Source organism: Aulonocara stuartgranti (assembly GCF_965226115.1).
Source record: "Aulonocara stuartgranti genome assembly, chromosome: 15".
NCBI lineage: Eukaryota > Metazoa > Chordata > Actinopteri > Cichliformes > Cichlidae > Aulonocara > Aulonocara stuartgranti.
The window spans coordinates 34,037,133-34,059,565 of NC_138951.1; the positions used below are offsets into that span (position 1 = coordinate 34,037,133).

General features: G+C 40.1%; 1 protein-coding gene across 2 annotated transcripts; it reads right to left on the minus strand.

Annotated features, from left to right (window-relative positions):
- Window positions 1-1,822: 1,822 nt before the first annotated feature.
- hsf2 (heat shock transcription factor 2) lies at window positions 1,823-21,936 on the minus strand. Of its 2 annotated transcripts, none has more exons than XM_082504761.1 (12): window positions 21,461-21,936; window positions 20,956-21,064; window positions 15,317-15,444; window positions 13,876-14,000; window positions 13,049-13,124; window positions 12,647-12,708; window positions 11,368-11,446; window positions 9,802-9,932; window positions 8,371-8,658; window positions 4,746-4,848; window positions 3,836-3,902; window positions 1,823-3,153 (listed from the first exon to the last, which is right to left on the minus strand). In XM_082504761.1, exons 1-12 carry the CDS (start codon window positions 21,551-21,553, stop codon window positions 2,819-2,821), a joined length of 1,596 nt encoding a protein of 531 aa, XP_082360887.1. In that variant the 5' UTR covers window positions 21,554-21,936; the 3' UTR covers window positions 1,823-2,818. The 2 variants fall into 2 exon arrangements, with proteins under 2 accessions (XP_082360887.1, XP_082360888.1); XM_082504762.1 differs by lacking the exon at window positions 1,823-3,153 and adding an exon at window positions 3,391-3,440.
- Window positions 21,937-22,433: the final 497 nt, after the last annotated feature.

The window sequence follows — 22,433 nt, forward strand, 5'->3', positions numbered from 1 at the left end:
ACGCAGTGAGCTCCCGGGGCGGCGCAGGGGCGGGGTGAACAGGTGTGCTGGGAAGTGAAGGTGATTGTCACTCTTTATATGTTCGCAGTGACAGTCAGAGGCGGAAGAGTGGACGTGACAGCAGAGAGCGGGAGTGACTGTGTCCCAGTGAACCTGAAACCACAGTATTAATGAAGGTATTGCTGTCCCCACACCCGTGTCCTGTGGATGCTTTACAGGACAAACGTTACAGTGACAAAACAGTGTGATATCGAAATCTATCACTTCTAGGCTTGAACATAAAAGCCTTGCTTCATCTGGTGTGGTGTGGAGGATATTTTTTGGCACGTACCAACTGAGTATCATTTAAATGTCACAGCCTGAGTATTGTTGCTGAACATGTCCCTCCTTTTATGATTGCAGTGTATCCATTTCAAAAGACTGCCTCCAGCTGGATAACACGCAATGTCACAAAACCTTAAATCATCTCAAACTAGTTTCTTGAACATGACATTGAGTTCACTGTACTCAAGTGAGCTCTACAGTCATCAGTAGTGATGGTGACTATAGAGGCCAGTAGTGTATGAAGCAGAAAACAGTGACTCCCCGTATCACTGCGTGTATCGCTTTAAGAAAAACCATGAGACTGGTGCAGCTGCTGTGTCATACTGCAGTGAGGTGCCAAATTGTATAGGAATTGTGTAGAAAGCACAACTAAGATGATAGGAGACAGCCTTTAGTGCTTACTTTTTAGCTTGTTGTGGAAGAACTCCGAAGCAACTACTAATGCCATCACCCAAGTCCAGCAATATCTCTCAGAGAGCAACATATCCAGAACACAGGATCCTCTAGTATACTGGGAGTATCAGAAACATTTACCTGTACCTCTACAGATTTGCTTTAAATTTTGATGTTACTAAAACCTCTCATTCTGTAGAAAAATTTGTAAACCGTGCCTTCTGCCCTCAGATACAAATACACAAACACTCCCACTGTCACAAGCACTTCTATTTCCTAAACAAAACCTTGGCTTTTATTTCCTGTGTTCCCACTTATACTTGCTTACAAAAAAGATCAGTAAATTTAGCATTTGACAGACTATTAGTCAATCATATGTAGTTCTCATCTAATTAATGTGAATATATACACTTCTATTTCATCATCTGCTGGTTATGTAAAGACCATTCATCACTCATTTAGTCCAGATGTTGTAGTTTAGTCTCTAAGCTTTATCCAGGTTGCCTGCAATGAATATTTAATCCAGCAGATGGTGCTATTGAACACCTACACTCTTTCAGAATCAGAATAGTTGTTATTGTAGCAAAGAAACACTGAAGAAAACTTAGGTGCAATTCTCAGCACAACAGAAGCATGGTATTAGCATGGTATCTTCACTAGCCAAGCAGTATGCATTTCCCAGATCAGGTCCTCCCTGACCTTAACTCCCAAAAAGCAGAAGTCTGAGAGCCTCTCAACAGAAAACCGCTTGACAGTCAATGCCAGGATATAATTGATTTCTTCCTGAAATCAATGATCATTTCTACTTTTCTCATATTCTTATTTGTCTTATTGTGTACAAAATGCTAAAAGGTTAAAATGCTGCTGGCCCTCAGTCTCCCAATAAATAAGGTATAAATTTAAAAATGGTAGGTGGCTTCTTTCTTCAGTTAGCACATTCACAAAATGTTCAGAAAACTTGACCTCTGTCACTGAATTTGTAGTAGGAGCACCAACTGTACTGTGCCTCATTTTGGAGCTACTGTCTGCCCGGCCGGGTGATGATAAAACAGAAATCAAACTTCTCTATGATCTATGACCACCGTTCCAAAAAACACACTGACACTTACAACAACTCAACTTTATTGTTATATACTGCTAAAGGAATGCAGGACAGATTTCGCAATATATATTTTGTATGTCTCGTGTGTGGTCGGGTGGACACAGCGCATTCTTTCCACATCTATCATATCTGTAGCATGCACACATGCTAAAGCCACTCACATATTATCATCAAGATTTTTTCTGTCTGCAGTTCTGAGAATGAAAACTATGAGCTGACTGAAGGATTGAATATTATCCTCTGTTTCCGTTTTTAATCCAGTGTTTGCCCCAGTCCTCCAGAATTCAACTGAATGTAAATGTACAAGTTACTTTCTGAGGTGTTCCCTAAACAAAACACAATCCGCAGGAATGTTGCTTAATGAAAAGTCTAAGCTCTGTGCACAAACATTAAGCCAAATATAAACAAAAACTAGAATAAATAGATTATTAAATTATATACAACAGTTTACTGTTCATCCTCACTAAAGTTGTAGAAGCAAAACTGAAGCAGTTTTCTTTAGACTACAAAGACGCTGAAGGAGATGGAACGAAAGCCAATGTATTCTTCTGTCTGTGGATCCAGCAGCACAGAGATGAACAGAGCTTATACACAAGTGATTACAATGCCTCCACTTTGTGCCTTATTTTTACATTTGAGACCTTTGATTTGAAAAAAAAATTCAAGTTCTAGAACTTGAAAGTAAAATGATCAAGTTTCAGAAATGTGGAAGTTCATTTAGCTCTTTGTGCCCCTCCCACAGATGACGAACACACCTTCCAGGATTTTCCTGGATTGTTTTCCTTACAGAACACAAAGAGAATGAGTATGGAGTAATCAGATGTGACTTTTGAGTGACTGACTATTACCCAAAGCCAAAGTCATAAATCTAAAAATGTGTCCAAACTGCAGCCGCGAAGATTTTCGCTTCATTTTCTGCTGTTTAAAAGAACTCCAGAGATGAGAGGAAGTATTAACATAACTGAGGGATACAGTCTGTGATTGAAGCAGTCTCGGTGTTCACACTCTGCTAAGCTGAACTGAATCAGCTTCAGGCCCAGCAGGACTCAGTTCACATAGGTAGAACAGGGTCTCCTCACTAGCTTCTGCCTCTGTCAGGGGCTCCAGGCGAATCAGCGAGCTGCGATGTGCCTGCTTCGACTCCAAGCTGGTGTCCACTATCTCTGATGACTTCTCAGCATCAATAGAAGCCACAGAGCTGGAAGAAGGCTCATGTTGGGTGCTTGAGGAGCCTGTGCTGCTGCCGTCTATGGCTAGATCCAGGTCTGGAGGAGGAATACAGCCATCGAGGAAAGCCAACAGAGGGCAGGTGGTGTACTGGATCAGCTGCTTATCTTGTGGGGGGAGCAACAAAAAACAAACTTTAAATATATCTGGTTCAATGAAGAAAAACACGTGAAACATCCTTTACTTTTCCCAACTTTATTAACAACATAACATTAATGATCATCTGCTCATGTCATAAAGAAAAGAGCTTCAAACAATCAACACTAACTAAACTTGTGAAATATTTGAATGTCTGCTCTCTGACGCCGATTTGGAGACACAATGTTGCAGGTAGAGAGAGTTGTTAATTAATTGTAATTTTAGATATTACTCCAAATCTTAATCAGCTGCTTATTAAATAAAACCAGCAAGTTCACACCACAGTGTGGGAAATAAAAGCTTAAATGGCATTATATGAAGTATCATTAACCCTAATAAAGTGTAATGTTTCAGTAGTATCATACCAAATTAAGTACTAATCTTAGGAAGATTGTTTTGCTTGTAACTGCTTATAACAGTCTGTATTACAGATTTACAGCACAAAACAGTGACGACTTTATAGCATTAACAATCAGTAATTGCCTACAGGATACTGAAAGTACATAGTTACTGTACATCTGTTGTATTGTAATTTAGAAAATAATGACATCCATATGCATCTAACTCATTTCAGCAGTACCTTTTGGATTTGCAATATATCCAATGGCTAATTTAAAACTATCTTTGGTTCATTGTGTAGTTTATCCTTACCTGTGTTATCTTCCTCACTCCTCCCTTTGCTCACCTCTGCTGTGCTCCCTTTGGAGGGCACATTCTCCTGAAGGGTGACATCACAAGACAGAAGCTTTAAAACAGACAAAAGCTAACAGCATAGATGTAAATTAGAAGTTAGAGAACAGATTTACATGTTCAAGAACAAATATTCTTACAGACAGGGAATGAGCTGCTGCCATATGTGGAACACTTGCAAGTGTCTCTGAGAAGAAAACTGGCACGTGCAGACTGGTGCAGACTGGTGCAGCTGCAGTCTCTTCTTGCCGAGTGTGCAATCGACGCTATTAGTTTACCAGTCAATCTATGTTGCCACTCTCATCTATGGCCATGGCTTTTTGGTAGTGACTAAAAGAATGAGATTGTTGATACAAGCAGAGAAAAAGAAGCTTGCTCTGTAGAGTATCTAGGCCAGATAGTGAAGAGGTTAGCAGCTTGGTCATTCAGGAAGGACTTAAAACAAAAGTCCTCCCTCCAATTGAAAGCCCTGAGATAACAGAGTCAGACACTTGACTAGAACCACCTCTTAGGTGAGGTGATTCAGGCATGTCGAAACTAAGAGGAGACACACTGGCAAGACTATGTCTCAGCCAACTTGGGAATGCCTCAGCGCCCCCTCCCCCAGAAGAGCTTGGAGGAGGTTGATGGGGAGAGGTAGGTTTGGCTTTCCTGCGTCCCAGAGATGGACAGGCAGCAGAAAATGAATGGGTGGCTCCTTCCATATTTTTACCTCAAAATACTCCCATTACATTACCTTTATAGCAGTGGAAGTACCAATGGTCAGCTTATCCAGTTTTGGATAACACATCTGATCAGTTTGACTAAGGCTAGAAACCACCAATGACCTAAGTGGGTGTTTATGATGTGTGTGTGTATAATGCTATCTTACCTCTTGAGTATCAAAATCAATGCCACACTGTTTTCCATAAAGCATGGCCTGGAAGTCCTCTAGACTGCAGTCAATACTATCCAGATAGTCCATGAGTTCCACCCTAACAAAAAAAGACAAATTCACACACGTTAAATAAAATGAATGAAATGGAACACCATATTCACATGATCACATGACCAACATGGAGTTGTAGAGTTAAAATGTGACAGCACTAGACACTTAAATGTACTACATGCCTGTTCAGCTGTCTAGAATTTGGGGAATTTGTGGTTCGCATACTGCACACAGCACACAGCACACAGCACACAGCAAAGTATTTAAAATACTAAAAACAGCAACGCACATGCAATGCTTTTACAATGTTACATATGCATCTTGTGCATAATCAGCCCCCTTACAATGTTGCTTCCATGACTCTGTACAGACAGCATAAACACAGCAACATATACTGTCAGTATGGATGGGTCAATCCAGCTTGGAAGGTCAGAGCATGGGTATGTGCTAATTAGCTAAGATAAGGTTCAGTGTAATCAGTGTTCTTGGGAAACTGTGCCTGACCAGTCTAACACATGACATTAACCATAACTGATTTCCAGTGAAAGTTTATATGGCTTGCCAAAAACAATCTGTGATTTGTGCTGCCTTGCAGAAAGTGGTACTGTTGTAGTGAAAGGGTTTGGAGAACTAAGTGGCTAATCCAAGGACAGGCTGGCTATGCAAGACACATCTCCTGGATGCACTGGTACGCATCTTCTGTGATGTATCCTCAGGTGTTTCAGGTCTCGCAACATCATACACCCTCGCCCAGGCGACCCAGCTGGGGGTGATCAGGCCCCAACTTGGTACCAGTAGCTGCCCATGGATCAGCCCTCTCAATCCACAGCCACCTTGTGGCTTTCTCTGCCGCTTTGTTCACAGCCTGGATGGCCCTCTTCTTGGCTGCCCCAGCCACTCCCAGTCGGCCCAGGACTTTGCAGAGTGATTGTCCTGCAAAGCCCCTACAACCCACTCATAGATAGGGATGGGTATCGTTTAGGTTTTATCCGATACCATTGCCAAATCGGTACTTTTGAAACGTGCCGGTGCTCAAACGGTGCTCAAACCGGTGCTTAAAGAATGGAGAACACAAAATTGGTCCAAAAACCTCTCATGTTCAGCTGGTTTTTTGTAAAAAGATAACAATGTTAGCCTTTTCTGCAGCTATGGGGCATATATGGCATCACTCTTAGCTGGAAGCAGTGCTTAAACAATGGAAAAAACACAAACTTTGTCCTAAACCTCTCATGTTTAGCTGTTTTCCACTTTTTCTTTGGTCATTTTAGCCTTTTTGGCCAGGGTGAAGGGAGTATCTGCCATCAAACAAGAAGACAGCCGCATGTAGCTATGATGATGTTTGCTAGTTCACTTTACATGCATTAATGTAATAACGTGGTTAGCCTACTCAACGTAAATTACACACGAACATTAAGCTACTCACGCAGAGAAGAACGGTTGCCGCTGCATCATCATCCGTCATCATTTCTGCTACACTGGCAGGGCTAGGGGCCAGGACTCTCCTCTTCGGGGTTTTTGGGGGATATTGCTAACTCCGGGTCAGATAACAGGCAACCCATGCACAGTAGATGCGCTCGGTGTGAGGTCTGGCAGCAAGCTATCATACGGCGCATTTCTGGGCTTTTAAAAAAAACGCTATGCGTCGCCAGGTGTTTCATCGGATTCGAGGTGTTACCTCCTTTGACAGTATCACAGTATCACCTTAAAGCACTTGTTGCAGGCTGCTGAGTTTGCATATTTTGCTGTGAAGTACAGCCAGACTTTTGACCGCTTCGCCTTGGACATTTTAATCTGTAGCTCTGCTCTAAAAGAACGCACGTACCTGGACCCGCCTACTATCCTCGGAAACGTAAAATTATTGGCTAGAAGTGTATCACAGCTCAGGAAAAAAAAAAAGCACCGAAATAAAGCACCGAAATGTGCGCTGCTTTTCGGTCTGGTTACTACCGTTTATGTCAGAACCGACACCGGTACCCATCCCTACTCATAGAAAGTCTTGCAGCCCCTTCCCCTGCAGTCCTGCACTAGTTCCTGGTACTTTGCGCGCTTTCTCTCGTTGGCCTCTTGGATCTGCTCTTACCAGGGCACTGTGAGTTCCAGCATGATCAGATGTTTTGAGGCATCAGAAATAATGATCATGTCTGGCCAGAGGGATGTTTTTACATCCCTCTGGCTGGTAAACAGCTAAAGAAACCCAGTATAAATAACTAGCAGGCAGAAAACGAAAGACTTTTTTTGGCCTCCACATGGACATTTCTATAACGCCTTGTTAAAGCTAAGACATTACATGTTACAAACATGGGAAGGGTGCATTTGATACTGCACATGTAATCCAATGATAGCTTTTAAATGTAACTTCTCGTGTAGTTCTCACTTGATATTAGGCTACTCGATATTTGGCTAGCAGAATTCCAGAGTTCATTTAAATTATTTGATTACCTGGGGCAGACCTAGCTTTAAAGCGTAGTTTACATATTTCAGAAACGTAGCGATCACTGTCCCGTGGAAACATCCAGTTGTGTGTCAACTATTTAGCTATTTTTGCACAGCCTGCTCCTGGGGTCTTGCCTGGTGTGGTTAACCCCAGCCTCTATCTACAGTTTACATGTGACGTCAGAGCTACTGGTGAGAAAAAAACCCAGTATCGTGCTCCTTTGCCCTCTAGCCATCCTTTGAACATATTTGAGACTTAGCCAAAATGCCAGCTATTGGATGGCCAGTGGAGAATATCTGGTTTATTCTCCTGGTGACCATCTCTCCGCTTCTTCAAGCAGGTGGCAAAGCCTGTGAGTGTTTGTTTGGCAGCTTCCAAGTCCTCAGGTATAGACAGCTTGCTGAACTTCTTAACAAGTGCACAAGACAACCCCAACAAGGTGGTTTTACAGGTGGTAGACACAGACCATCCTTCCCGACTAATTTTACTTGAGTTCTGCTTCTTGTTAAGTGTCCATTTCACTACTTGTAGCATGAGACGGTACCTGCAGCCCAGTAAAAGTGCTGTCTCATCTTTATATACACCATCACAAGACATTTTGATGTCACCCAGCATAATCTCAAGAATGTGCACAAGATAACAAAAGACAGCCCCCCCCCCCCAAAAAAAAAAGCATCTATCCAACGGCAAGACCAATGTCTGCTTCTTTGTGCAAAGAACAGGAGGAGCACTGCCAGAGGCCGACAAAATGACCTCTACCTGGCTACTAACATTCATGTTTCTTACCAAATCATCAGTAAAAGACTCACGAGGGCCACAAGGGTCCAACAACATTAGAGTGACCCATATTCACACACCAGTTTAACTGACTATGCATTACACTACGATGATCCCCCGCGTAGTTTGGAAGATCAGTTTTTCACACAGAAGGATCTGGGTCACAGAGTATCTTATAACCAAGGGATGACCTCAGTGTAACCAGTCAGCCATCAGTTCCACATCAGCTCAGTGCTCCATTTAAATGTTTTGTAAACATCTGAAAGGGATCGATAGTCTTATTTGAAAATAAAAGTCTCACAATCTAAACAACCAATGAAGCATCAATATTCAGTGAGAATTTCGGTTCAAACTTACTTCCCCAACAGGTTGATGTTCTGTGATATTGCTGCTCCATTCTCATTCAAGATGGAATCCATCATTTTCACAGGGTCCTCAAGACTCAGCACTGAGGGTTTATTAAGCTGTAGGGCACTACTAGTTGTTCCACTGCTGTCTAGAGTGCTGCTCCTCTGACCGTCATCTGCTGCGGCTGCCGACACAGCTTCAGTGTGTTTGAGGCCTTCTGTAATGGTGGTGCACACCTCTGTTTCAGCTGGAAGCACTGGACAGCTCTCGAGCTCTACTTCCACAATTTCGACATCGCTGAAGGAAAACATATAGAATATATTTAACTATATGAATATATTTAAAACTTAACCTAAACACAACTTTCTAAAGTCAGTGTATTGTCATTTTACTTAACTGGCAAAGACTTTATGGCACTGGTTGCCATATACATTACCAGTCTTTAAAGTAAAATATTTAGTGGGAAAATTAACACCACAATGTTGCAATAATATGCAAATTATTTCAAACCTGTATTGAATTGAAAAATGAACAAATGTTGAAAGTGAAGTGTGTTGTTTTCCTCTTTTTAAAATTTATTATCATTATTTAAAAATTTTTTTTTTAGCAAAGCAACAATAACACAAGACAAGGACATACAAAAAGGAAAACAGGACGAGGTGAAAACGAGCCACAAGTGAAAAACCTCAATTTTTGGGACAACCAAAAGCAGCTGGTCGACTGATCCAAGGGCCCGCGAAGGAACAGAAATACATCAGAAAGATTTGCTAGGTATTTACCTGTTTTTCCTAATTGTACTGGAATCTGTGGACCTCATTTTTAACAATGAGTTTAATTCCAAATTATTTTCCTTATTTCACAAAGCTTTTTCAAACTGATTGGTTGCAAATAGATTTATAGTTCTGTCATTTTGTGCTTCACATTTGATTTCTTGTTTGGTGTGTTTTTTATTTGATGCATATGAAGCGATCATGCCATGCAGAACTGCTTTTTTAGTTTCCCAAATAAGTATTTGGGGAATCATTTATGTCCACCAAAGGATGTAATTGATGCATGCAATGGTGCATCACTCTTTACACTTTAAGTGTGACAAACATATTTAAAAAAACAAACAAACAAACAAACAAAAAAAAAAAAACGGGGGGGGAATCAAATAGTTTTTCACACCACTGTAACTACTTCACAGCTACAAAGAGCTCAGCAAGTATGATGGGTCTTGTTTGGTAGCAACATGTCATGTAATGACACTATATAGATTGTATTGATGCAAACTGACTATTCCATTGTTCAGTGTAGCAGGTTGGAGTACCAATTCAACATCTTCAAAGGCACTTGACAGAGCAAAGCACACCTCTACTACAGCTGTTAAGATGTTACCATCTGATGTTATAAGGGCAGAATGCTAATGCCTTTCAAGAAGTCTTAGGTAAATCGTCTTACCCTTGCTCGTAGGCTTGTGACTCTTCTGTGATCTCCGACGTTACCTCTCCATCATTCTCAGGCAAGTCACAGATAATGACATCATCAGACAGCTCAGAACCCTTTACGCCATTGATACTACTGACAGAGGACTTAACACGGGGCACAGAGAGATTCATGACTTTAGAAAAGATTGTTTACAGAGCTCTTACAAGATGATATAATCAACATGCCAATGCTCAACTTTAGGACCACACACACACACACACACACACACACACACACACACACACACACACACACACACACACACACACACACACACACACACACACACACACACACACACACACACACACACACACACACACACACACACACACACACACACACACACACACACACACACACACACACACACAGGGCAAGGTGAACAAAACCCTTAAAGCGGAACATTTCAACTTTAAATTGCAAAGAATTTGGGAATATCATCATCTGTTGTTCATAGTCTTAGATGAATGAAATCTGTACGCAGAGAAAAATATAAAAGCAAATTTTGAATAGTCAATAACTTTAGGCACTTAGAGCCACAGCCTCAAGAGTAGACAGTTCTGCTGTGGCAATCACTGCCTGCACAAGCACATCTGTGACCAACGGTCAGGGGCAGAGTTCTTCACTGCATCTACAAATACAACTTAAAACCTTAGTATGCAAAGAACAGCAAAACTGGGATCCATCCCAAAAAAAATAAATAAAACAAACTGTTTTGAATTTGTATTTGATCATTTAGTGTGACTACTGCTCAGGACGTCCAGCACACTTTCTATTAAATTAGAAGGTGAGTGATTCAGTCTGGCTCCTCTAGTTTGAGTCCCTGAACTACCCCAAAGCATCAGTTTATAGTGAGTGTGAGTGTTTGTGTGCTTGGCAAAGTACTTGGACAGAGAATGAAGTGCCTGTATGACAGGATTTGTGAATGGATGAATGAGGCTTGTAGTTATAAATATACTTCTCTTACTCTAATTTTACCAAAAAGTTAATAAATACATTCATTCTTACATGGAAAAACTCAGTACCTCTCTAAATTAATCAGACCATCAGATTAATTGAATTACAATCAGGACTTTCAAACTAAATGCCAAGAACCTGTGTCAACACAGGAAGCCAGTCGCTTGTCTTGTATTGCTTTGGTTTGGTTAGTTGCTGCAAATCAGCTACAGCAACATGCTGAAGACTAAGGCCAGCCACATAAAAAAACTACATATTAAAGAGACCCACAAGAGCAGCAGCTCGTGATTGACTTGTTAATGAGATAGTACTTGGTGTTGTTATCCTGAAATACACGTTACCATTGTGATTGTAAAATTAATTATGTTCAGTTAGATAAAATATTTGCAATGGCTAACATTATAGAAATTTTCATTTTTCTGCTGTGGTACAAAGTTGGGTATTGAGTTCAGAGTTACTGTATTGGTAATCATACAGGAAACATTTCTGGTATCACTAGACTTCTAATTTATTTAAGGCAGCACTTAAAAACAATACTTTTGAAAAGCATAATGTGAACAGTAACCATTCTTTACTGACCTGTTCAACACACACTTTGTCATCATAGATCTGGTGAATGAATTTGGGCTTCTTCCCATTGCCATTCATAAGAATGGGCCTGTTTAAAAACAAAGACAAAAACTGTGATATGGTAGTCCTTTGGAAAACATCTTTATTGTTAAAAGTTCTTATTTGTTGTACCATTGTATTTAATGGCCAACCCTTTGTTGAAAACCAAACTAATATTTTATGTCACTAGTAATCAATAAAAAAGCAGCTTTATCATTTGTATAATTTAAACTCACAAAAAGTTACACTTTGAAACACCTACAACAGTAACTTTATTAGTATGATATTAGTGTTATACTAGTGAATTATTTTTATCACATACGCCTTACATAAAACTGACAACCCCACTTCCAAAATGTAATTCAATTTTCTTTTGCCTCGAGGCGCCTTGTACAGTAAGTATAAATGCCCTACAATAATACAAAGAAAACCCCAACAATCATATAAAGCCCTTTGAAACAGTGGGAAAGAAAAACTCCCTATTAACGGGCAGAAAACTCCAGCAAAACCAGGCTCAGGGAGGTGTGGCCATCTGCTGCGACCGGTTGGGATGAGGGGATGAAGACAATATGAAGACCAAAGATGAATATAACTAATAATTAAATGTAGAGGTGTATAAACACATAGTGAGTTTAGTCAAAAAGAAACCCTGCATCATGGGAATCCCCCAGCAGCCTAGACCTTTAGCAGCTTAACTAAGGAAGGATTCAGGATCACCTGATCCAGCCCTTACTATTGTATACTGTCAAAATGGAAAGTTTTAAGCCTAATCCTAAAAGTAGAGAGGGTGTCTGTCCTCAGTAGTCAACATCACTACAGGATTAGTCGTCTGCTTGCCCACCACTGGTGTCTCCAGTTGGTTAGCCATCACCAGTCTGTCTGTATCTGTAAGTACCACAGGATCCTAGCCTGGGGACCCTTACTGGAAACAGACGCCCTTTATCCACGAGCAGTCTTACTTACCGCTTACCACACAGTTTTTTTCCCCTCCCTAAATTACATCTTGACCGTTACTTTTGTTACTATTTATTTATCTTTAACACACAAGGTTTTTGGCAACTTATTAGTATAGGGGTGGTCATCTACTAATCAGAAGGTTTGTGGTTTGATTCCTTACTGTGCCAGTCTGCATGGGCAAGATACTAATTCCAAATAAGCACTTACAGCAGAGCAGAAATGCATTATATCAGAACCAGTCCATTTACTATGTATAGCTACTTACTGTAAAGAATTAACACTGTAAACTCACCTTTTACGTTTTAAATTCAGGATGCGGTTGTTCTGCACCAATGTAACAATAAAATGGAGCAACTGAAAAAAAGACCAGTATGAAAAATTCAAGCCTGACATGAACACTTCATCGCTTTTCATCTCTGTATTTTTAATACATGCTGATAAAGGTTTTACGTCTGGCTGCTGAAAAATTAGGTGGTAAAAGAAACGGGATAAATCACTAAAAAACTTGTTTAGCTTTCAATGTACCAAGTAATTAGAAAGAGTCTTTTAATAACATATCAACAACATAACATGAATAATAAGGCATAATATTATGACATTTATTACAAAAGAAGTTCAACTTTAAATTCAGTATAATCTAATGAAGATACAATCATAACTTATGAATACAGTTCCAAATCATATGACTGCTGACCTTTTTGATGAGCTGTTGTTGGTGGGCATGTTTCTGTCTCAGATCTGATAACTCTCGCCACAGAGACTCGTTCTCTCTGAAAAATACGATTTTTGCAGTCAACAGATTGGACTACAGGACCAGCTGTCACCTGTAAGATTCAGTATTCGATTACACAGTCTTGCATTCATGTAAGAATTCCTTCCTGATACACTGATCAAACACAATCGGGTTATTACATCTCAAATCAGCACGAGCTTACTGCTCAACTCTCTCTGATCTGCATAACAATTTTAATGGAACATATATAGTTGATCTATTTTAACTTCAAATATAAAACACTTTAAGAGATGTGTTTTCATGCCTTTGTTCTGGCACAAACAGGAATATCTCAAAGGTATATTTTTTGACTTATTTCTCCTAAATTACAGGTCCTGGTGCATTTTGATAGCAGGAAAGACGAGTGAAAATTACAGGCTTTTATGCGCAATGGCCATTGAGATGTTCACTTCGAAACACTGCCAATGTGCAAAAAAGAAACAATGTTTTAAAAGTGGATGGAACAATTTAACTTTCTGGTGAGAAACCTGTTATTTAGTTGGGTGTTACTTTAACATGTAACTACCACTTCATCCAGCAGGCTACACGACCAAGCTCTGTGATTGACGGTGACCTGTTCAGAACATACATAGTGTCAGGTGTGATAGGTTTCTGTATTTTTGTTGTGTTAAAAAAATGATACCAATAACAATAAGAAATACAAATGACTATTTACTGACCAAAACCTTTACATGCAACTTCTCCAGATGTGTTGGTTTGCATCTGTTGGTTTAAAGCCCTACACTCACCTCTTGAGTGTTGCCAACAGGGCATCGATGTTCTCCTGTTTGCTGTGAACACTTTGAACACTTGCCAAAATCTTGGTCAGGTCTTCCTGTCGAATCTTGTTGTCCTCTGGTCGAGCATTAGAAACCTGAAAAACATAAAGCATGACTAAGTCTTGTGCTTAAAGGACAGCAAAGTTGTGATCTGCCACAATGGATCAGAAGACTGAGCAGATGGTTTCATCAACAAACTCTCTCTGAGATGATTTAGCACAGCTGAGACTATTTGCGAAGTAACAGTTGTTACTGTCGTCCTTGTAATGACACTAAACAAATAGAGGGGTCCAAATGTGACTGTGGTATAGGCTAAATGTAAAAAAAAAAAAAAAATTTTGGAATGACATTTGAATTTTCTGACTGAAAATCATTTTTTGATTCAGAAAAAAAGGAAATGGTTTGCAAAATACTTTGTTCCATATTTACTTCCTAAAACAAGGCAGCATTTCAATCGACTGGAGCTTCTTAACACATGGTTGTGTATGATAAATGGAAATGGACTGGTTCTTATATAGCGCTTTTCTACCCCGAGCACTCAAAAACACAACTTGCCTCATTCACACCAGCGCCTCTTTCTACACTATCAGAGTCTGGCTGCACATTGCATTACCATTTTCTGGAAATCCCCCAGAGATCAGGAAAAAAAACAAAACATGGGTGCTGGCCAGCGGTACTCCTCAGCCTCCTAGTAGATGCACCTATGGTATCAATTTCAAAATCTTACATCGCTTTGTTAGCAATCACCTGATTTTCAGAAAACTTGAATTCTGACCTTGACCTTGAGGTCGAGGTCACTAAGATTTTAACTGCTCCATGATTTTTAGTAGATGCATCTATGGCATCAATTTCAAAACCCTAGGTGACTTCCTTCTTGGGTTATTGCATTCACAAATTGGCGTGTCCATGTTGCCAGCCTGCCCCGCAGGGTGACAATATCACATGAGCTTTTCACAGCTGAAGGGTAAAAACATTTGTTCCTTATGCTACTAAGGATTATACCCTCTTATGTTACTCTTCACTGTTTTACAGTTAGTGGAAAAATGTCAGAACTCTCATATCATGGAACTGTAGTTCAGCAGCCTCAGTTTATCAGTAAGAAGCACACAATTTCAAATGGACTAAAACAAATTCCCTGACAAACTTGAAAGTGTCTTCTCTCAACCTAACTAGAAGACAATGGAAGCTGTCATTTGCATCTTACATTTAGACTCCTAATGAAATTGTATACATTTGAAAAATATGATGGTGAAGGTCAGGAGGTTTCCAAGGAGCAGGAGGATGTTTTTGACAAACAACAATCAATTTTTTAAGTCATCAAGGTTTGGGACTCATAGATACTGGCAGCTGTCTGAATCATGGGGGTAACTTTAGCAACATTTTTACATGACACAATGGTGGAAGACACCACCTTCCTCTTGATGTTCTCCAACAGATCATCTTGTCCTTGTCTGAAGTAGGGGTGCTGAAATTCCACTGGACCGTCTCTCTCCTGTTTCACAATGCCTGTATCAATGTGCATCACCTTACGGAATCCATCTACACACAGACACAAAGAACAGGGAAGAAAAACAAACAATCAATTGACCCTGGATTTCAAGTATATATACAGTATACTGACACTTGTACAGTCATACGATCAAAAACCAAAAACTTAAAATTATATCATAGATTTCAGTGTTTTGTGACTTTTGCCCCCTCTAAGTCCATAGCTTGTACTCACGTGACTGACTCGATGCCTGGTGGGAGCTCCACTAATTACCCTATTATTCTAAGGTATTTACCTTACAGTATAAAAACAAAAGCAAGTGCTGCTGTGATTTGGACGATAGAAATAAAATAAAATTTTGTTGAATTTATTAAAAGTTAACAGTTTGAAAGACAAAATATTTTTACTATATGAAGGTGATTCTCAAAGAGCTATGAGCTGAAAAGTTGGCAGGATCGGGTGCAGCATTTCTTTTAAGAATAAAAAAAAAAAAAAAAAAATCTAAATTTGAGAAAACTGGACAAGTGACCCGAGGACACTCGCTCAGGGGAAGAGCCACCACTGAGACCCACAGGAGACCCGCCCAGTTCCAATAATTCACTCCATGGATGATACACTCAGCCTTTGACCACGTGATGAAAACTGATGGTCAAACGGTGCGCCCTGATGGAACGCTGACAATGGCCATATGGCACATTACAACCCAATGGCTGGTTGTTGTTACAGCAACACGGCCAAGCGTCCCTTGATGTTATTAGTATGCGACACAAACGCTACAACAAAGGTGGACGTCGAGGCGATGAGTTACCTGCTGCTCGCTATGTGGCTTTTTGTCAGATGACCACAGCATTGTTTTTCTTGCCATTTTCCTTGTTGCTGGGTTTCAAAAATGGCAGCTTTGATTTTTGAGAACAAGACTCTCTCATGACTCATCGAGTGACGCCACTGATTAGCCAATGGGTGGCATGGAGTCTTTTTACACCAGATTTCAGTACCTTCTCAGATCACTTTGGAGGTACTATTTTAGTACCTGGTACCAGGTACTATGGCCTAACCCTGAATACAATGGCATTTAGAAACATGCCCTGCCCTACAGGTTAAAAGACAAAACATAAAAGACAAAACTGTTCAGAAAGAATTGGTAGAAATGCTGAAAATGGGAGTCACAGAACTGTCACACAGTGCCTGCTGTAGTCCCGTGATTCTAGCCAATTTTATTGTTACATTGGTGCAGAACAACCGCATCCTGAATTTAAAACGTAAAAGGTGAGTTTACACTAGGGCTGGGCCATATTATACCGTTCACGGTAATACCGGTATAATGTTAGGCAATGATAGGAAAATGAAGTATCGCGATAGAATATGAGTAAAACGCGCATGCGCAGTGCCTTTGTTTTCATACGCACATGGCCGATTGTTGAGTGAAACAGATGAACCAGAATTGGCTTGTAAAAATGGTGCAACTTCAGTGATGTGGAACTGGTTTGGTGTTTGTCCGTCAGATACACGACAAAGCACATTTTTTTGCAGAACATGCAAGCGGCCGTTGTTATTGTCGTATTTGTCGGACTAAGATGCTCTTTAGTCTGGTAGTAATCTGAGTCCTAAACTCCGTATGCTTCAGGTCAAACGAACACTGCAGCATCACTGAGAGTTAAAAACTGTCTAAATTCTTTCATCTTTAATAAAACGATCAGCATTGCTGCTTTACCAGGTGTAACTATGAAGTTTAACTTCCAGGCATCCATGAAAACAAAATTTATTACATTTAACGGAGTTAGAAGTTAGCAGGAAGCTAGCGGAACTTAGCTCGCTAGTTACCTAAGCATGATATAGCATGTTCTGACTGAGAGATTTCTGAAAAAAATCAAACGTACAGCTCTGCTATCACTTCCAACATAAATGAAGACAGGAAACTAAACAGCAGTGACGTTTGTAGGGTTACTGAAGTTGGGCTAACTGGTATATAATGATGTGCTACGTGATCGCTAGCGACACAGCTATGTTAGCATAACATAAACAGTGAAGCTGGAGGACAAACACTAACACTTTTCCACTTATAAAAGTTAACGTTAAGGTTCCTCATGGTTAGAAACAAATGCAATCGCATGGCAGGATGCTGTAAATGGACCAAACTTCAGTCAGGAGAACAACTGAGATAATTCATCCACAATACGAGGTTAGCCATTAATATACTGCAACAACATTGGAATAGCGCAGCTGCCAGAGAATTCAACATTAATGAATCAATGGTACAGAAGTGGAGGAAGCAAGAAGAATGAGTTTAATAAAGTTTGATTTATCTGACTGCTTTGTTTCGCTTAATGTGCCTTATAATCCCGTGCACCTTATGGTCCGAAAAATACGTACTGCACACTGCAGTTTAATGTTGCAAAGCACCTCTTTTTAACTTCAGTGAATATTATACATGGTTATGCTCAGGATATGTCAGCCCATTTCTACTGGAAATGCCTTTTGGTTAAACTTTCAGCAAGGAATTTGCATTTGCACTGTTACATTTTTATAAAGCTTTAATGTACATAAAAACCAGCTTCTTTGTTTAAGTGGAAATAAATGGAAGGTTGTCTTTTTGTGCTAGTAATGTTGTGGAGTTGTATTTTGTCTCGCATCAATTATATTGTCAGTTATATCGTTATTGCAAATTTTCAAATATATATCGTGATAAATACTTTTGGCCATATCGCCCTGCTCTAGTTTACAGTGTTAATTCTTTACAGTAAGTAGCTATACATAGTAAATGGACTGGTTCGGATATAATGCATTTCTGCTCTGCTGTAAGTGCTTACTTGGAATTAGTATCTTGCCCATGCAGACTGGCACACTAGCCAGTGACTGAGCATGGCACTGAATAGATTGTCTCCTAGGAAGCAGGTAATACTTGCAATATGCCATGTGGTTACTATACTATCCAGCAGTCTCTAAAATTATCCCAAGTGATAAGGAAATGAGACTAGGAGTGAAATAATAGATCATACTGATTGCTTTTGCAATAAGGTCAGGGCTCGCAAAATCGCTAGCCCGACGTCCCAGGGCTAGCGATTTTTCCAGTCGGGCTACCAAAATCTCTCTCTGCCCTGCCCGTCGGGCTATTGTAGGAAGGAAAAATATATGTCAATGCTTTTGCATTCTTTCGGAAATGTAGCTGGGTAATTATGTCATTGGCATCGGTGAGCCACTGTCAATATGTGACATATTGAAATCGCGTTTGAATTTGCGCTTGTTTTTTGCTTTCACTTTGCAATCGCGCGAACTGTGTATAGAGAGCGACAGTACTGTTTGGTGAATGACGATAATTTGCGCACCAATTCCTCTGACATCGTCTTATCAATCGTTAGCTTACTATGCAAACATGACAAGTGAAATCTCCCGCAGCTTAAACATGTGCACAGAGAATCGCTGAGCGTTATGTGAGTGCGTGTGTAAAAGCAGCAGGATATATATTTTAGTTCTGCTGAGCCAAATAAGACAGGTCAGGGTGAAGAAGTGACAGCCAAAGAAAAGCTTACCACAAAACGGAAAAGTTATGACAAATCAGACTATAAGGCAAAAAGAAAGTGCAGCTTTATGGTTTCATGGACAAAAGAATTTCTGTGGCTGCAATATGACAAGCTAAATAACCAGGGGTGCACATAAGTGGTCCGCAGGTGCGCATTCGCTGTCAAAATAAAAAATGCGCACAAGATAAGAAGTTGCAACGCGTGTTTGCGTACATAGGATTTTCTGGAGGAGGACAGACATTTGTTTAGAACTCTTAAAGATATCGAAGAAGCTCCTTTAAGATAAGATAAGATAAGATAGAACTTTATTAATCCCTCGGGTGGGTTCCTCTGGGAAATTCGACTTCCAAAAAGCACAGCAACGACCGAAGTCGTTTTTAAGCAATTACTGTGATGTTCCTCCACCTCCAAAGAAATGTCAGGAGTCCGAACCACAAAAGAAGCACGTATTCTCGGAAAAGTGGTTGCAGGAGGTGAGCTGGCTTCAAACAAACGATGAACGCACAGAGATGTGGTGCAGAATGTGCCGTGAAAATCCCACTCTAGCGGACAAAAACAGTGCTTTTTATATGGACGCAAACGCACGTTGCAACTTCTTATCTGGTGCGCTTCTTTTATTTTGACAGCAAATGCGCACATGCGGACCACTTATGTGCACCCGTGTAAATAACATAATGTTCTGCCGGGTGTGTTGTTGGTTTTCCCTCGATTTCTGAGTCGACAAGCGCCTTTGTTACTGGGACCAGTCATTTTAAGAAAGGCCCCCATTAGAACCCATGAGAAATGCAAGAAATGCATTATTGCTCAGTCTGCAATATCTTTCCCAGAACAAACACCAATTGCAAATAACATACTAAAAATAAACCTGAAAATCAGTTTAAAACAGCGTACTATGTTGAAAATAGTGAACTACCACTGGCAAAATTTAGCAGTCTTTGCAAACTTCAAAAAGCAAATGGCCTAGATCTTGGTTCCACTTGCCTCTTACCCGTGACTTCAGTGGAAATTTCAAATTCAGGATCTGACACAGACTGATTCATGTCCTACACAGTTCTTAAAAGTTCATAGAAGTTTCTGTTCAATTAGAACCAAGTATTTGAGTTGATGATTGTAATTTTTATACAATGTTGTAATTTGTGTTTCAACAATTTTTTGATTAATGTTTTGTTTCCTTTACAATATTATACTTTAATGTATAATATTGTAAAGGAAACAAAACAATCAAAAAATTGCTCTCTTTTTTATTCGGGCTACTTAAATTTATTTTGGGCTACCAAAATTGAAGAGTCCCTGCCCGAAGGGCTACCAGGGATTTTGAAATTTTGCGAGCCCTGAAGGTCATGGATAAGATGAAGCAAAATACGTTGTTGTTTTTTTTTTATGCAACTGCTCTAAAAACACTACCCTATCAGTTTCACTTACTTAACACTTCATTAACCTTTATAAGGGGGTACCTACAAAAAAGGAGGACAAACGGAATGCCGTCATAAAGCTATTGTGATATGTCACAGAACAACAGTTTCAGGGACAACTTCACCAACAAGGTGCATGGAGTATCTGAAAGACTGAAGCTCACGCTACACTTGTAGTGAAGCCAACAGCTTTATTACGACCATGGCATGTGACTCTGATAAATGCCACAGGACATAAGTTGATGTATCGCAGCCTACTCCATGGTTCCCACCCTAAATCTGACTATAATAACTTAAAATGTGAAAAAACAAAGGCATATAACAAACAACTGTGAAAGTAATCTACAAATTAGTTGTAATCAATGGCGGTCTTGATATTGTCCATGCATTTTTGCTAGGTGGTCTAGTGGATGGGTGTTTAAACAATAACCTGATTGTGATCTTTGCACAGAAATGAATGAAGTGAACTGACATGTGTGTTACTACTTACAAAGCACCTGCGTAGCTGTCTAATACACAAAAAGCCAAATTCAAACAAACTTCTTCAGCAGAAAAAAGGACACCTTTCAGAAGCAGAATGCGTTTGCTTTGACAGCTACAGACCAAGATGAGGTAACGAAAGCATTCTTACACATGTTGAGCTGCCTGATGAAACTGGCCATGTTATTGTGCTTGAAAAACTTGGGGAGGATCTCTTTGGCGAAGCGCTGCTCATCCAAAACTAGAAAGCTGTTGCCCTCCTGGAAAAAAAAAATCAACACTACGACAGTGAGAACGCACCTTCAAGGACAACTGGAACTATTTTAGCGTGTACGTAATTACACACAAACACAATTATCAACCTGTAGAGGCCAAAATTTGAAACTGATCCTCGCATGCAGGGACTGGTTCTGTATGCGTAGGCTAGCTAAGCAGCAGACACGCAGCAAAGAAAAATTACTGGCTAGCTAATAGTTTGTTTTTAGCTTTGCACAATGCAATTTGTCGAATACATGTTATGAAAATCAAGGATGATCACATCCTGTTGTTAATTTTGATTACCGTTTTTTAAATTAAGGTTATTCTCGCTAGCTAAATGTTTTGTTTGCTTTGGCATTTAAAACTAGCATGCTAGCTGTATGCAGCTTTAACTTTACCTGACTCCAGCAAATAAATTCATTGGTGTCTGTGTCCTCGACCAACGTCCACAATTTAGTGAGGAAAGCTGGGACATTCGAGTTGTGTTTCATATTGCCAATTTAACGACAGGTACACTTCGAAATTTAAAAACCGTAATATAAGGTTTGTTTTGTAGCCTATAAAAACGCTGGTCAAGTCTTGCTTTAAGGAAAACGCCAGTGGCGTACAACTTCCGGTTCTAGTAAGCAGGAGCTGATTGGTCAAAAACGATTTTACGTAAGCCTTCTCACGTGGAGTTTCATGCAAACAAAAGAGAGGCTTTGCACATCGGTCTCCGTCAAGTCCCTCGTTTACTTTTTTAAGGGGGGGTTCCAGACTCTACTCGGAAATCTCGATTGGTCCAGCAAACGTGTCCGTCCATGTACACGTTTCCGATAGGACGGGGAGGGTGCGGGGATCACCCAGCCCGTGCTCACGTGCAATCCAGCGGCGGAGCCAGGAAATTCTCAGTGGGGTGGTCAGGATGGATCGCTGGCATACATGTTTCACAACCACCACACACCTGCAATATTTGGAATGCAGGTAGTGGTGAAAAAGATCAAATAACTGTTGTACTTATATCGTGCAGATAAAATAACAAAGAACCATGCACTATACAAATGTAGCACAATTTACAGACAGTTGTAGTGTGTGTGTGTCACTACTGTTCTGAGAGGAGATTTCCTTAAAGAGCAATGAAAAGTTATTCATTCATTCACAAACAAAAAAGAAAATCAAAGTACATTCTGGTATCAGTACCAGAATGTACCTGAGAATAAATGAATAAGTGTCATGAAACATGGTGTATTTTGATTAATAGTACTACTGTGGTTGTTGCATATTATTGGAGTAGATGTTTATACGGCGAGCTGTCCAGGGTGCACCCCACCTCTGACCTTATGGCAGCTGGGATAGGCTCCAGTTGTGACCATGAAATGGATAAGTGGAAGA

Excerpts from the sequence above, each read along its gene's own strand:
- hsf2 (XM_082504761.1), bottom strand. The coding sequence starts at position 21,553 with ATGAAACACAACTCGAATGTCCCAGCTTTCCTCACTAAATTGTGGACG. Across the intron at positions 15,445-20,955 it reads CATCAGGCAGCTCAACATGT|ATGGATTCCGTAAGGTGATG; the intron begins GTAAGAATGCTT and ends GTCTGTGTGTAG. Across the intron at positions 12,709-13,048 it reads AACAACAGCTCATCAAAAAG|TTGCTCCATTTTATTGTTAC; the intron begins GTCAGCAGTCAT and ends TCTTTTTTTCAG.